The sequence below is a fragment of the Triticum dicoccoides genome, chromosome 7B (assembly GCF_002162155.2).
Source record: "Triticum dicoccoides isolate Atlit2015 ecotype Zavitan chromosome 7B, WEW_v2.0, whole genome shotgun sequence".
NCBI lineage: Eukaryota > Viridiplantae > Streptophyta > Magnoliopsida > Poales > Poaceae > Triticum > Triticum dicoccoides.
Window position 1 is genome coordinate 251,120,492 of NC_041393.1, and position 14,249 is coordinate 251,134,740.

Sequence of the window (14,249 nt, forward strand, 5' to 3'; positions counted from 1 at the left end):
AAGGAAAGGGGTGCCGAATCCTACTAGGAACGGAGCCCTAGTAGGACTCCCCCCTCTTTTCGCGCTCCCCTTGGGCCGGCCTCCTCCTCCCCCCTCCTTTATATACGTAGGCAGGGGGCACCCCAAAGGCACAACAGTTGTTTCTTAGCCGTGTGCGGTGCCCCCCTCCACAGTTTACTCCTCCGGTCATAACGTCGTAGTGCTTAGGCGAAGCCCTGCGCGGATCACATCACCAACACCGTCGCTACACCGTCGTGCTGACGGAACTCTCCCTCGACCCTCTACTGGATCAAAAGTTCGATGAACGTCATCGAGCTGAACGTGTGCTGAATACGGAGGTGCCGTATGTTCGGTACTTGGATATTCCCTCGATTTCTAAATATAAGTTTTTTTAGTGATTTTAATACAGACTACATACACATGTATATAGACATATTTTAGAGTGTAGATTCACGCATTTTGCTTCGGATGTAGTCTATATTGAAATCTGTAAAAAGACTGAACGGAGTGAGTACTACTGTAATTTACTCCTCACTATGTGTAGACTTAACACAGTGGTGCGAGGAGGAGCTTGTCCTTGGGGACTACGTACACTGCTGAAAGAAGTGGTGATGCATTGAAGATTTTAGATTCAGACCAGACACCAGTGACATGCATGCTACTGTACAGCACAACCTTAGCTAGGAATAGCATTCATGCACCGGCGCCGGCATGGCCGTGATCACCAATATCATTGCCACATGCGCGCAGTTATCGCTTAACCGTCCAAAGATAAGGTTAAAAGATCTGTATTTTTTGGCATACTTAATCTGTAATTACCATTTGAATATGCATGGCAGTATAGTAGTAACAGACTGTTAAGTACGTATGTTTATCTCTCGCACCATATACTATTATTTGAAATGACTTGCTGTCCAATACTAATATCGCCATACGTGTACAATTAAGGATATAACCGAATCGACCAGAGCGTGTCCAAGAAAGGAAAAAAAAGGGAAGAAGGTGTCCTTGAAATTAAATGGGATGTGCATGTAGTAATGGCTGGAGTGGCGTTGGGCCGTAGAACTCCGCTATATATACGACTGCGAGATTGGGTAGCACCAACACCTTTAAACGCAACGCCAAATATATCTTCCCTTGCTTCTTGTACTTGTACTACTACTATCTTCTAGCATCTCGTTTCGTTCTGGTAGAGCCAAGCTACATGTCCATGTATGCCCATTCACCCGCCGTCTAGGACAAGCTAGCTAGCAGGCACCGCCGGCGTTGCTCGCGAAGCCAGCCGAGGTAGAACGAGGGGAGGAGGAGGAGGAGGATGGAGCACAGCTGGGAAGCCAAGCAGGCGCCGCCGGCGTCGGAGGTGAGTGCCAGGCCGCCGCCGCCGCTCACCCATGAGGACAACCGCGGCTTCCTCCAGATGCTCCGCGAGAAGAAGGAAAGGTGCGTATGGATGATGGGGTAGCGATCTGTACGTGCGTGTGTGCCTGGCTTCTCGATCATGCGGGTCGCATGCAGGATCGGCCGGTTTTGTCGGGCGATCAGTTCGGGCTGGGAGTTTCCCAGACGAAACCACAAATAAATGCAAGAGGAGATGCGCAATACTCGCTCCGTCCACGAATAAGTGCACTTTTAGTTTTTATCCTAAGTCAAAGTTTTAAAACTTTGACCAACTATGTACAAATAAGTAGTAACATATATAATATCAAATTGATATATTATGAAAATACATTCCAAAAGAATCTAGTGATACTAATTTAGTGTCATAAATGCTGCTACTTTTCCCTATAAAGTTGGTCAAAATTTTAAAACTTTGACTTAAGACAAAAGCTAGAAGTACACTTATTCGCGAACGGAAGGAGTACGTACTACTAGGAGATTCTTCCGGGCGGCAGCATAATAAACTGATTAATTAATGAGTGTAAGCTGCATGCTGCCCCGCAGGCTGGGGGTCGACGCCGCCAAGGTGGAGGTGCGGTTCGAGGAGCTCACCGTGGAGGCCGACGTGCGCGTGGGCCGCCGCGCGCTGCCCACGCTGCTCAACTGCGCCGTCAACGCCGCCCAGGTATGTACGTTGCATATAAATATCCTCATCCTCGTGCTGTTATTATTTGCAAAAGAAAAAAAAGCGCTTGGATACACGTATGGTGGATGCATGCATGGGATATGCATTGCAGCCAAGGGAGATCTGGTGAGACACGTACATGGGGTTGTGAGATCAAGCAGTGCCTGGATCAGCTAGTGGCAGCTGTTTGTTTGTTCGCTGAGAAAAAAAACACCTGGTTTTTTCTTTTGGGAAAAATAAATAGCCATTTGTTAGTTAAGAAAATAGATAAGTTGCTATGTGGAAACCCTCCATCCAGATCCAGCATCTGCATCTGGCAGTGAAGAAAAACGGCAGAAATGGAATGGAAATCATCCGGTGCTATGGAAACCATCTAGTAGTACCGAACGTTCATCCAGTGTTCACTAGTCCAGTAAGTAGTCAGTAACGTCTTACTAATGAACACTTGCAGGCTTGCAGCCGCAGTACCATGGTGGATAGCATTGGCAGCCGCAGTACCTTAGATTTTTTTTTTCCATAGCCATTGGTAGCCGCAGCAGGTCTAGCTAGTACACAGGTCTCGTACGATCAATGGTAGCACGTCGCCGGCCAAGCCTCTTAATATGCAGGTACTTGACCAACGCGCACAAGCCAACTGGCGGTACTTAGATCTTCAAAAAGCACATTTTGTGGAAGAAAAGGATGATGAAAAGAAAAAGAATTTTGCGGCAAATTTCTCAGATTTCTAATATTACTGTAAACTGCAAATTTGCTAGTTCTGCACCAAAAACCGAAGGAATTTGCATGTTAGAATTTTTCAGCTTTTCAGCCAAATTTTGAAAATTTGCAAAAATGACTAGCAAATATTTTCACAGTGCGCACCCACATGCCAATGTTTCATGCGTCCCAACTACCAACACCCATCTGTTTGGGCCCCACGTCTGGATGAAGTCATGAAAGTACTCTCTCCGTTTTTATTTAGTCCGCGTATTAGCTTTGGTCAAAGTCAAGTTTTATAAACTTTGACAAAGTTTATAAACAAAAACATGAGCATATACAATAACAAATCAATAACATTAGATTTATTAATGAATGTATTTTCACATCATATAGAGTTATTATGGTAAATGTTTATATTGTTTTTTATATACTTGGTTAAACTTTACGAAGTTTGACTTCAATCAACTCTAATATGCAGAGTAAATAAAAACAGAGGGAGTACATCAAATGATGTTTAGCCTAGCCCTCTTTATTTCCCTGGGAAAGAACCATACCACCTTATCATAAGAAAAAACTACCAGCTAGGATCGAAATCAAACGGTGAGAGACAAGGGACACCAAATCCTCGCTCAAAATGGAATTCATGGCTTGAGTATTTTAGCTGGCCCATCCCGCTATCCCGTTGACATAATGAGACATACTCCTGTTTCTTTCGTCGACCCGCGGCTGAATTGATGGAGAGCGTTGCTACATAAACGACAACCCTGGACGATTTTCAGACGATTCAGCAGATCAAGCCATTGATGCGTGGAGCAAAACTGACCAACACCGTTCAATCAAATATCGTCCAGCGTTCGTCTAGGCTATTATCGTCCGCGTAGTAGTTTCGATTGATGGATAGGTAAGCCCGCCTACCAAAGAAAGAAACAGCATCCAAGTATCTCTCTCTCCAATAAGGCCATCATTTTTTTAAGGAATCCGTTGTTTATACTAGGATAGACCAAATTGGAGAGTACTGCTCCAAGTCTCTTTTTTATTTTTGACTGAAATTGGTTTAGCCAAGCCTTACTTAATCACAAGACAGAGTAATGGTTCAGTTTGTTGTAATACACTGATATATACACTAAACATGGCGTTATGTCCATCAAGAAAAAAAAAACATGGTCATATGTTTACACAAATACTATAGTTGCTAAAAGAAATGTTGGTACAAATAGGTTGGCCCCAACTAAGCCAACCTTAAACAGAGTCTTCTGGACAGCACAACCATCACAGCACATGTCTAGCTTGGGGAATTTTCCATTTTGGTACCGGGTCTTTACAATTTTCATGAACGTAGCGTGGCCATTCCTGAGGTAGCATTCGGTGTAGAAGACGACAGCAGCTACGAGGATGACGGCAACGGCTTTAATACAGTCCTGTTCCTTTGCCATGACGAGGAAAGAAAAAAGGAAGAAGCAGATCAAACGCTGGTCCCATACGTCTCTCTGATCACATCACATCACTCAAAGAAAGAAAAGAAAAAAGACACTAACTCCTTAAGTGAGGCCAAAAACATCAAAATTAATTGCCGTGTTGCTACAGCAGTACAGCTAAATATAAAAAAGACTACTCCTAAGTGAGGCAGTTGACTGAAGAGTTAACGCTACTGCCTTCTCTAGTTAACCAAACTTTCTTAAGACAACAAATACAAAAATAGAACAGCATTGATCAACTAAGCACAATTAGAATTGCGGTTATTTTTAGTGGTTGGCGAATTCAAATAATAAATAAATAAATAAATATGGATTGTATCCCTTGGGGGCATGGATGTTGATCATGCACTGGGAGTAATCTACACAGTTTTGTGGAAACTCTGAATGTTCCGTCACTACCTCGAGCAGGTTAGCCAAGGTTCGTTTTGACAGCATCTGATAACCTTGCTAGTTGATTTCTCATGAGATGGACAGCACGCGCCAGCATCTCCTACACAGTAGAGCCTGAGAACGCCCCTAACACAGCCAAAGTAATCCACGATTACCTGCACAGAAGGTTGGAAAGTGTAACGCCAAACGACAAGCAGATAGATTACTTTGCAAGTCATAACACCCATAGAAAGGAAAACGACCAGGTATGCCTGACAATAGACGAGAGAAAGTAAAGAGAGTGCAGCAATAGTTCTGGGGCTAGCAAGTTGAGATTGTGTACATCAACCTAGTATAAATTGACCAAAACAATCTAACAATAAATGGACATCAAAGCACATCTCCAGCCCCTGCATTCAAAACGACAGTGCATGTTTTCATGCAGTTTAACATCTCTATAGTATCACATATGTATGTTTAAATCCAGAAGTTTCATTTAATATGGATACTGGTGGGCAAGTCACATTCGAAATCATAGTTCTAAAATTGTTTGTTGTGCAGGAATTGGCAACATCTTCACACATGTGTACCACAAGGAAAAAACCTATCAAAATTATAAATGGAGCAAGCGGGACAATTCGTCCATCACGGTAAGCAGCTCTACTTTTTACTAAATCGATAATGGTTGATACTGTTTATCTCAGAATAAGTGTTCCACTGAAAAACATGTAACACTCCATATCAGCAGTTCATCGTTCATTAATTTATTACTCACCTACCATGCTGAATTTTTGCGATCCCGTTACATAATCAGGATGACACTTCTTCTAGGAGCACCTGGTTCTGGGAAAACTACTTTTTTAAAAGCATTGGCAGGAAAGTTGGATTCTTCTTTGAAGGTAGACTGAGTTATCTACTTGCCACCGAAACCACTTACTAACAAGATAATCATTGATTAACCAGCATTGTTTTTTTCTTGATATCACATCTCTTAATAGCTCAAAGGAAAGGTCATGTACAATGGAGAAGAAGTGAATTCCTCAACACCTCAATACCTGCATGCCTACATTAGCCAGTATGATCTTCATCATGCTGAGATGACCGTCAGAGAGACGATTGATTTCTCTTCCAAGATGTTGGGAACCAATAATGAATTTGGTGAGACACCCTCTTGGGTATGGGGATATAGCTTTAGTTCCCGTGTATATGAATGAGCTAATTTATAACCAAACCCAGACACTGAAAATTAAGAAGCACTCCTTTCAAGGGTTTTTTTTTAACTTTGCATGACATAAATACTAATGCAAAATTCCTGTTTGAAATGGTCGCCTTAGAGATGCTGGGAGAAGCAATAAGAAGGAAAAAGGGTGTCATCAACAAAGTGGACCAAGATCTTGACTCTTTTATTAAGGTTACTAATTTTATTTTCCGCCAATTTTGGTAAAACTGGAATCCAGTTCCCCCAATTGCTTAAATCTGTTTTCTGCAGGCTACCACCTTCGGAGAAGGAAGCAACCTTACAACAAACTATATTATCAAGGTAAATTCGTAACTTTTCAATTTATACATTTGTCTTCATAACATAATCACAGACTTTGTGTAAATGCAGATACTTGGTTTGTCCGAGTGTGCAGATACCCTAGTGGGGGATGAGATGAGAAGAGGCATATCAGGAGGACAAAAAAAGAGAGCCACGATTGGTAAGGATTCTATAGTGTTTACTATGTATCTTGTTCCTCTTATCACCCTCTGTTCCCACTTTATAGAGTGCATTTTTCTAATGCGACATTATTTCATAATAAAAATATGGGTTTATGTTATAGTCCTTGGCACAATAAAAAAATTATCACCTCAACAACTTATATTTTGTACAGTATTGCTTGATGAAACAAAGATCCTAGTTAAACCCACAATGAAAAGATTGTAAAGTAACAAAATGTCAAAATGACACCATAATTTCTTGACATGTTCGATTAAATGGACTATGAAAACAGTATACGTGTACTTTTGTAGTGAGTCGGTCACGATATTATAGAATGCTCTCTTCCTGCAGAACTCTGTATTGTTCTCAAGAAAAAATAATTTGAGGATGATATTTATTCTACTGAATAAGGGCAACTCTGAATATGTCAGATGCTCTGTTTTTAAGGCGTCCCGCCTTGGACGCTTAGGCGATAAGGCGCCCCGCCAGCGCCTTACAAATATGCCCGCCTTAGGCGCTTAGGCGTCCGCCTTAGGCGCTTAGGCGTTGCCTAGGCGATAAGGCGCCCCCCCAGCGCCTTAGATCGCCTTACCGCCTTAAAAACATAGGTCAGATGTAACTAGAAATTACGTAGATTGCTGGAAGATACCCACACTGCAATGTGCTGCATTTATAATATATATTTTCCATAGCCTATTCTGCTTACGAATATGTCAGATGTAACTAGAAATTAAGTAGATTGCTGGAAGGTACCCACACTGCCATGTGCTGCATTTATAATATATATTTTCCATAGCCTATTCTGCTTACGAATATGCCAGTTATACAGAAGATGGTGCCAGTACCAAAGTTAACAACTATAAATATTGACGATGTAATCAACATTGGTTTTCTTTTATCAATGTGTCATTGTTGCTATATTTTTAAGATGAATTCACTAATGCAGGAGAGATGCTAGTTGGTCTAGCAAGATGCTTCTTTATGGATGACATATCAACAGGTCTAGATAGCTCCACCACATACGAGATTGTAAAGTTTCTCCAACAAATGGCTCATCTGATGGATCTCACTGTGGTTATTTCCTTGCTTCAACCACCTCCTGAGACGTTGGAGTTATTTGACGACATAATCCTTTTATGCGAGGGGCAAATTGTATATCATGGTCCTCGAGAAAATGCTACTGGTTTCTTTGAAATTATGGGATTCAAATGCCCCAGCAGGAAGAATGTAGCTGATTTCCTTCAAGAGGTATTAGATTATAAACTCTAATAAGAGGGAACTACTGAATAAATCTATATTGCTAACTTGAGGGCAGCCAGTGCATAAATATCAGAAAGTAACAATATAGCATGCAGTACATGAGTTGCAATTCCATCCACAAAATTCACTATTATGTTATATGTACTTGTTCGTGCATAATAATGCAAGTAACTGACAGCAACTTTTCTTCATTTGACCAGGTGACCTCGAAGATGGATCAAAAGCAATACTGGATTGGTGATGAAAATAAGTATCAATACCGGTCAATCGAAAAATTTGCAGAATCTTTTCGTTCATCCTATCTCCCACGACCTGCGAAAGACGATCTCTGCAGGACAAACAATACAGGAAAGAGAAAGGAGATTATAACAAGTGCAACTCGCAGGATCTCTAGATGGAATATTTTCAAGGCATGCTTTTCAAGGGAAGTATTGCTTCTTAAAAGAAACTCCCCACTTCATATATTTAAGACTGTACAGATAACTGTTATGGCTTTGGTGATCTCAACGGTTTTCCTTCGAACAAATATGAACCATAAAACTGTACTCGATGCCAATAAGTACATGGGATCACTCTTTATGGCTGTTGTGATAGTAAACTTCAATGGCATGACTGAAATTGGAATGACAATAAAGCGACTCCCCACTTTCTACAAGCAAAGAGAGTTACTAGCATTGCCAGGATGGGCACTTCTTTCTTCGGTATTCCTTATCAGCCTCCCAATGTCACTTCTAGAGACAGGTCTGTGGACCAGCTTAACCTACTATGTGATTGGCTACGCACCTTCCTTTCTCAGGTACCCCTCCTAGTCAATTCAATATCTAATGAGCAAAATACTTGAATAAGCTGGAATAACAGAAAGAGTTACCTTGCTTCTTGCAGATTCATCCAGCAGTTTTTGGTACTTTTTGCCATGCATCAAATGTCAATGGGCCTCTATCGTTTCTTAGCGGCAATAGGAAGGACACAAGTAATGGCCAACATGCTAGGCACCGCAGCTCTCATAGCAATCTACATATTTGGAGGCTTTGTCATATCAAAAGGTTAGATGTTTTAGCTCAGAATACCGTAAGATGTATGCAACGAAGATGCTTACCAGTTTTGTACATTGAAACAGATAACCTCCAACCATGGTTGCAGTGGGGATACTGGACATCCCCATTCACCTATGCACAGAATGCTGTTGCCCTAAATGAGTTCCTTGATGAAAGATGGGCTAGTGTAAGCAATTGTTTCAACTAACATTCTTGATCCAATGTACATAACCCGTGCAATTAGTTATGACCTGATGATGATTTTTTCATGCTGACAGGAATTTTACTATGCAAATGCTAAAACAGTTGGTGAAGCTATCCTCAAGATCAGGGGGTTGCTCACAGAGTGGCATTGGTACTGGATTTGTGTCGGCATTTTATTTGGATTCTCGCTGGTCCTCAACATCCTCACTATATTTGCACTAGAGTTCATGAACTGTATGTATACCAAAGCTATCAAAATCCTCATAAGTATTGAAACATAAATGCAAACAAAATCCATCACATTTGTTCATAATTTGTAGCTCCACACAAGCATCAAGTTAATATCGATTCCACGAAGACAAAAACGGAGTGCAAGAAACAGAAAGTTGGAACTCGCAATGCATCAACTGGTCAAGTTGCCCTCCCGTTTCAGCCTCTTTCCCTTGTATTTGATCATATCAACTATTTTGTTGACATGCCTAAGGTAACATCTTGAGCACATAGTGCCTTACTGAATACTTGCATCCATTTCATTTCCAGTCACGTTTGACCAAACATATGCATATCTTCCACCAGGAAATGATGAAGTATGGAGTAACAGAGAAAAAGCTTCAACTGCTGCAAGATGTCAGTGGTGTTTTCAGGCCAGGGGTGTTAACAGCTCTGATGGGGATCACTGGTGCTGGAAAGACAACATTGCTCGACGTTTTGGCTGGAAGAAAAACTGGAGGATATATTGAAGGTACTATTAGGATAGCAGGATACCCAAAGAAGCAGGACACATTCTCAAGGATCTCGGGCTACTGTGAACAGAGTGACATTCACTCCCCTAACCTCACTGTGCATGAGTCACTACAGTTCTCGGCATGGCTTCGACTTCCTTCGAACGTTAACTCTCGCCAAAGAGATGTATAAGCATTGACCTTTTGCAATCTTTATCATCTTTGAAGCTAATATATAACAATAGATCTAACAAGATTTTCCTACAAGCACGTTTCAGATGTTTATAGATGAAGTAATGGACCTAGTTGAATTGACTGGACTGAAGAATGCCATGGTGGGAATAGCAGGAGCAACTGGCCTGTCAGCTGAGCAGCGAAAAAGGCTAACAATAGCAGTGGAGCTGGTAGCTAGTCCTTCCATTATATTCATGGACGAGCCAACCACTGGCTTGGATGCCCGTGCTGCAGCAATTGTGATGAGAACAGTAAGAAAGACAGTAGACACTGGACGAACTGTAGTCTGCACAATTCATCAACCAAGCATTGGGATATTTGAATCTTTTGATGAGGTATGATTAAATATAAATTTTAAATATATCAAAAGAAAAGCATGGTCATGTGGTGTCAAGACCAAGAGACCGAAAAGAGTATTGAACTACTCATTACACAAAAGCAAACCAGCATAATTTTTTCATAAATAAAGCATCAAATACAATTAGCCCTTACACCCTGGGTTCCCTTCTGTTAATAGCTCACAAATAATTACTAATGATAATCAATTAGCCTTTTATATGATTATGTATAAGTACTACAGAACTACCTTTCTAAACTTGAGTTCAATTTGACTAAATGCAGCTTTTGCTTATGAAAAGAGGTGGTCAGATCATATACAGTGGTTCATTAGGTCCGCTATCTAGCAACATGATCAAGTATTTCGAGGTAAGATTGTCTGATATTCAACATCTATACACAAGATGGAGACGAAAATACTAAAATTGCTTTGTCACAGGCTATACCTGGTGTTCCTAGAATAAAAGAGGGACAAAACCCAGCAGCATGGGTGTTGGATATAAGTTCACACATAACAGAATATGTGATTGGAGTGGACTATGCAGAAATTTACCGGAGCTCCTCCCTGTACAGGTAAGCCAGATAATCATAAAGCTACAGAAATTGTACTGTTAAACTGGTTTGAGCAATAGGGGAAAAGATAAAACAAAATGAATATGTACCTTGTTTCTGCAGGGAGAACATGCTTCTAATTGAAGAGCTGGGGCAACCAGCGCCAAACACCGTGGATCTACATTTTCCCCCAGGATATTGGCAGAACTTTAGGGCGCAGTGCATGGCTTGCTTGTGGAAACAAAGATGTGCATACTGGAAAAACTCAGAACACAATGTTGTTCGGTTCCTAAACACGTTTGCTGTATCAATTATGTTTGGAATTGTATTCTGGAAAATTGGCTCAACCATGTAAGCAGGATGACGACAAGCGAGATAATTTTCTTTCATGCAAGCTTATCATGCCTCAGTTAGCTCATAACTTTGTATTCCTATGCAACAGAAAACGGGAGCAAGATGTATTCAACATACTAGGGGTTGTGTATGGATCAGCACTGTTTCTGGGCTTCATGAATTGCAGCATCTTACAGCCAGTTGTGGCAATGGAGAGAGTTGTTCTTTACCGAGAAAAGGCAGCAGGCATGTACTGTACCTTGGCCTACGCCATAGCTCAGGTAATACTACTTTATCATTCTCTTCAAAAGTAAAACAAATAATCTGGACCTAAAATGATTGGCATATGTTTTCTAAACTCCGATGCTGGATTTCTGTTTGCAGATGGCAATTGAATTGCCTTACATGCTTGTCCAAGTGCTCATCTTCGCATCAATCGTATACCCAATGATTGGGTTCGAGATGACAGCCGTCAAGTTCTTTTGGTTTGTTCTTTACATGGTGCTAAGCTTCATGTACTACACACTCTACGGGATGATGACAGTCGCACTAACACCTAACCTTGAGATAGCTGCCGGATTGTCCTTCCTTATCTTCATCTTTTGGAACGTCTTCTCCGGCTTCATCATTGGAAGAGAGGTACTAGTCTCACTCTGTCAATTAACCCCCTAACCTTTTCACTTTAATGAGAACGCTAACTAGAGAGAATATAGGCACATTGGGCATCATTTAATTCCTATATAAACCAACCATATGTTGCATATTTAATCCAGATTTGGACTTTTCCTGAAAGATAACAATCAATAATAATTTAAAAAGAGGATAGGTGTGCATGCCTAACCTAATGAACAACAACAATGTGGCAATGTGGATGCAGCTGATCCCGATATGGTGGAGGTGGGTGTACTGGGCTAACCCAGCGGCATGGACAGTGTACGGGCTCATGTTCTCACAGCTGGGCGACCGGACAGAGCTGATCCGTGTGCCGGGGCAACCGGACCAGACGGTGCGTGAGTTCCTCGAGGGCTACCTTGGCCTCGAGAACCGCTACTTCAACCTTGTCACATGCCTGCACCTGGCCATCATCGCCCTGTTCGCCTTCCTCTTCTTCATCTTCATCAAGCACCTCAAGTTCCAGCGGAGGTAGCATGGACAGACTGAACTACGAACTGCAAATACACTAATTGGTACATCACTTATAATTGTATAAAGGTAAGTGAAGAGAAACACCCAATCATAAATAAGCACAAGACCACAAGGACTTTGCTGCTGCAAGATGAAGTGTGTAAATAACCACATGATTTGTGTGAGAATTTGTATATGTACTACTAGTGCAGCCTTACAGGATTGTTGTTATAGCCATGTTGATGAACAGATCAAATTGCAAAATGTACATGTGAGTAGAATGTGTAAAAGCGTATCAAAAGGTTTATTCTGAGTGGCAGGCATATCATCTTGCAATGCAAATGGCAATGGTAATGCAGCATATCAAATGCTTAACGAATTGTGATATTTGGCTTCCACCATTGCCCAGTTTGGATGGAACTCAGCGATCTAATGACAGGATTGTTTTTAGGGAATTTGTGTATGTAACAAGAACAAGAACATTCAGCATACTTAAATCAGACAGTAAACTTGGGGCACACCAGACTCACCGACAACTCCATGTTTCACTCCCAGAGGCTCTAGAAGGATCAAACGCGTCGACAGTACACTTGATACTGCTACTGCTACTAGAGTGGTGGAAGGTCGATGATGTAGGCGAGCATGCCGCCATAGACGTTCAGCAGGAACTAAGACCACGACGAAGCCCCCGTTGTAAGCCAGCAACGGCATGCCCTCCGCTTCGTGTATGACCTAGCGCCGATGTCCTGGTTGCCGCCGCCGCGCGAACGCCACATGGCTACTGCTGCCGCGGCTGCTCGAACTCGGTGGAGAGGAGAGGAACCTGCGCTAAAGACGTGAGAAATTGAACCCTAATCTGAACAGAAATGCGAGATGCGTTGCACATTATTACCTGGAAGCTTGGTGGAAGAGGGGAAACTTTTCCGTGGGATTTTTTTTTAGGGTACTCCGTGGGATTTTCTTGGAAGAGGCGGGGACTGGGAGCGGCACCGCAAGGATGGGGAAGCTCGCAAGTGTAGGACTCTGTCGAGGTCCACGCTGGAGCCCACACACATATAAGTGCACCGGAAACAAAAAAAAAACAGGGCTCCAGCAAACGCTATAAAATATAGTAGCGCGTAGCAAAACTTTTTTTAATACTGTACAGCCGCAAGCGCTCATATACACATGCATACCCTCACTCTTATGAACGCATACACGCACAGCCTATCCCTATGAGCACCTTCGAAAGACTGAGTCGGCATATCATCTTGAAATTTATGAAGTCACCGTAGGCACCTCGTCATCGACGGGGACGTCTTCTCCCACTGAATGTGTATCGCCGGAAATTCTGAAATAAATCTAGAAATAAATGCGAGCACCAGGACTTGAACCCTGGTGGGCTGGGGATACCACAGTCCCTCTAACCATCCAATCATAGGTTGGTTCGCCACGCAGCAAAACTTTAGCGCATGGGTGTGCGTGCGGGCTGCAAATTTTGGGTGTCGGATTTTGCGCAGGGGCTGTTGCGGATGGGGCCGCCGCATTGGGTGTCGTGTTTTTGTGCATCTTGAAAACCTCTTTGTCGCTCTGGCGCGCAAAAACGCCATTTCGATGCTGCAAAAAATTTTTAGTGTGCCGCGCTACCTCGCGCCCGTTGGAGATGCTCTAACAAATCCTGGAAAATATCAAGTGCTACCGAGACTCGGGCGCTACCGTGATATGGGCTCCTGGGTCGTCAGATTCTCATATCGACAGCTCCCCGTAACTCCAATATTTGTAAAAGAAAAGCTTTCTAGGAGTTCAAAAATTACGCATAGGTCCAGCAGATCCAACAGCTCCCAGATGCCGACTGGCCTGAGAATCCCAAAAGCCTGTATCACGGTAGCACATGAGCTTCAGTAGCACCAGATATTCTCCCAACCGAACCCCTCAAAGCCGGTGACCGGTCACTGCCCGATCACAAAATGCCGCCCAATCGAACACATACATACCCAGCCCGGCCTTATACGTCCAGGATGTCCGACACCTCCCATACATAGTCCATGTGTGGCGTAGATATGAGGACGCCCGGACGCGTCTGCCGTGTCGGATCCAACCCACACTAACCCACCCCGACCCCCACAAATATGCATTGATGTCCGCATCCCGAACCAAGCCCTA

At 42.6% G+C, this 14,249-nt stretch overlaps 1 protein-coding gene and 2 long non-coding RNA genes across 11 annotated transcripts; 1 reads left to right on the forward strand and 2 right to left on the reverse strand.

Moving 5' to 3' along the window:
• Positions 1-1,107: 1,107 nt before the first annotated feature.
• On the forward strand, positions 1,108-12,503 carry LOC119336258 (ABC transporter G family member 45). The gene is made up of 22 exons (XM_037608265.1): positions 1,108-1,440; positions 1,942-2,062; positions 5,167-5,255; positions 5,420-5,504; positions 5,604-5,763; positions 5,940-6,016; positions 6,095-6,145; positions 6,215-6,305; positions 7,254-7,555; positions 7,768-8,363; positions 8,450-8,610; positions 8,685-8,788; positions 8,880-9,039; positions 9,126-9,289; positions 9,382-9,714; positions 9,806-10,096; positions 10,383-10,466; positions 10,537-10,670; positions 10,773-11,000; positions 11,092-11,263; positions 11,367-11,621; positions 11,860-12,503. The coding sequence occupies exons 1-22, from the start codon at positions 1,316-1,318 to the stop codon at positions 12,127-12,129; spliced, it is 4,053 nt and encodes a 1,350-aa protein (XP_037464162.1). The 5' UTR covers positions 1,108-1,315; the 3' UTR covers positions 12,130-12,503.
• Positions 3,881-11,945, reverse strand: LOC119336259. 8 transcript variants are annotated; one of them, XR_005162334.1, is made up of 9 exons: positions 11,824-11,945; positions 10,760-10,827; positions 10,544-10,662; positions 9,830-9,989; positions 8,664-9,037; positions 8,436-8,578; positions 7,828-7,895; positions 4,636-4,781; positions 3,881-4,179 (listed from the first exon to the last, which is right to left on the reverse strand). It is a non-coding gene; the product is annotated as an uncharacterized LOC119336259 (long non-coding RNA). The 8 variants fall into 8 exon arrangements; XR_005162333.1 differs by adding an exon at positions 11,544-11,718 and having other exon boundaries at positions 8,664-9,989; positions 11,824-11,932; XR_005162331.1 differs by adding an exon at positions 11,544-11,680 and having other exon boundaries at positions 8,664-9,989; positions 11,824-11,902.
• Positions 12,024-13,111, reverse strand: LOC119336261. Of its 2 annotated transcripts, none has more exons than XR_005162336.1 (3): positions 13,000-13,111; positions 12,638-12,930; positions 12,024-12,151 (listed from the first exon to the last, which is right to left on the reverse strand). It is a non-coding gene; the product is annotated as an uncharacterized LOC119336261 (long non-coding RNA). The 2 variants fall into 2 exon arrangements; XR_005162335.1 differs by having other exon boundaries at positions 12,042-12,162.
• Between the last annotated feature and the right edge of the window lie 1,138 nt (positions 13,112-14,249).

What these genes read in the sequence shown, in the direction of transcription:
- LOC119336258 (XM_037608265.1), top strand. Translation starts at nt 1,316, where the DNA reads ATGGAGCACAGCTGGGAAGCCAAGCAGGCGCCGCCGGCGTCGGAGGTG. An exon ending in AGGCTTTGTCATATCAAAAG is followed by an intron (nt 8,611 to 8,684) that starts GTTAGATGTTTT and finishes ACATTGAAACAG; the next exon opens with ATAACCTCCAACCATGGTTG. An exon ending in ACATGATCAAGTATTTCGAG is followed by an intron (nt 10,467 to 10,536) that starts GTAAGATTGTCT and finishes GCTTTGTCACAG; the next exon opens with GCTATACCTGGTGTTCCTAG.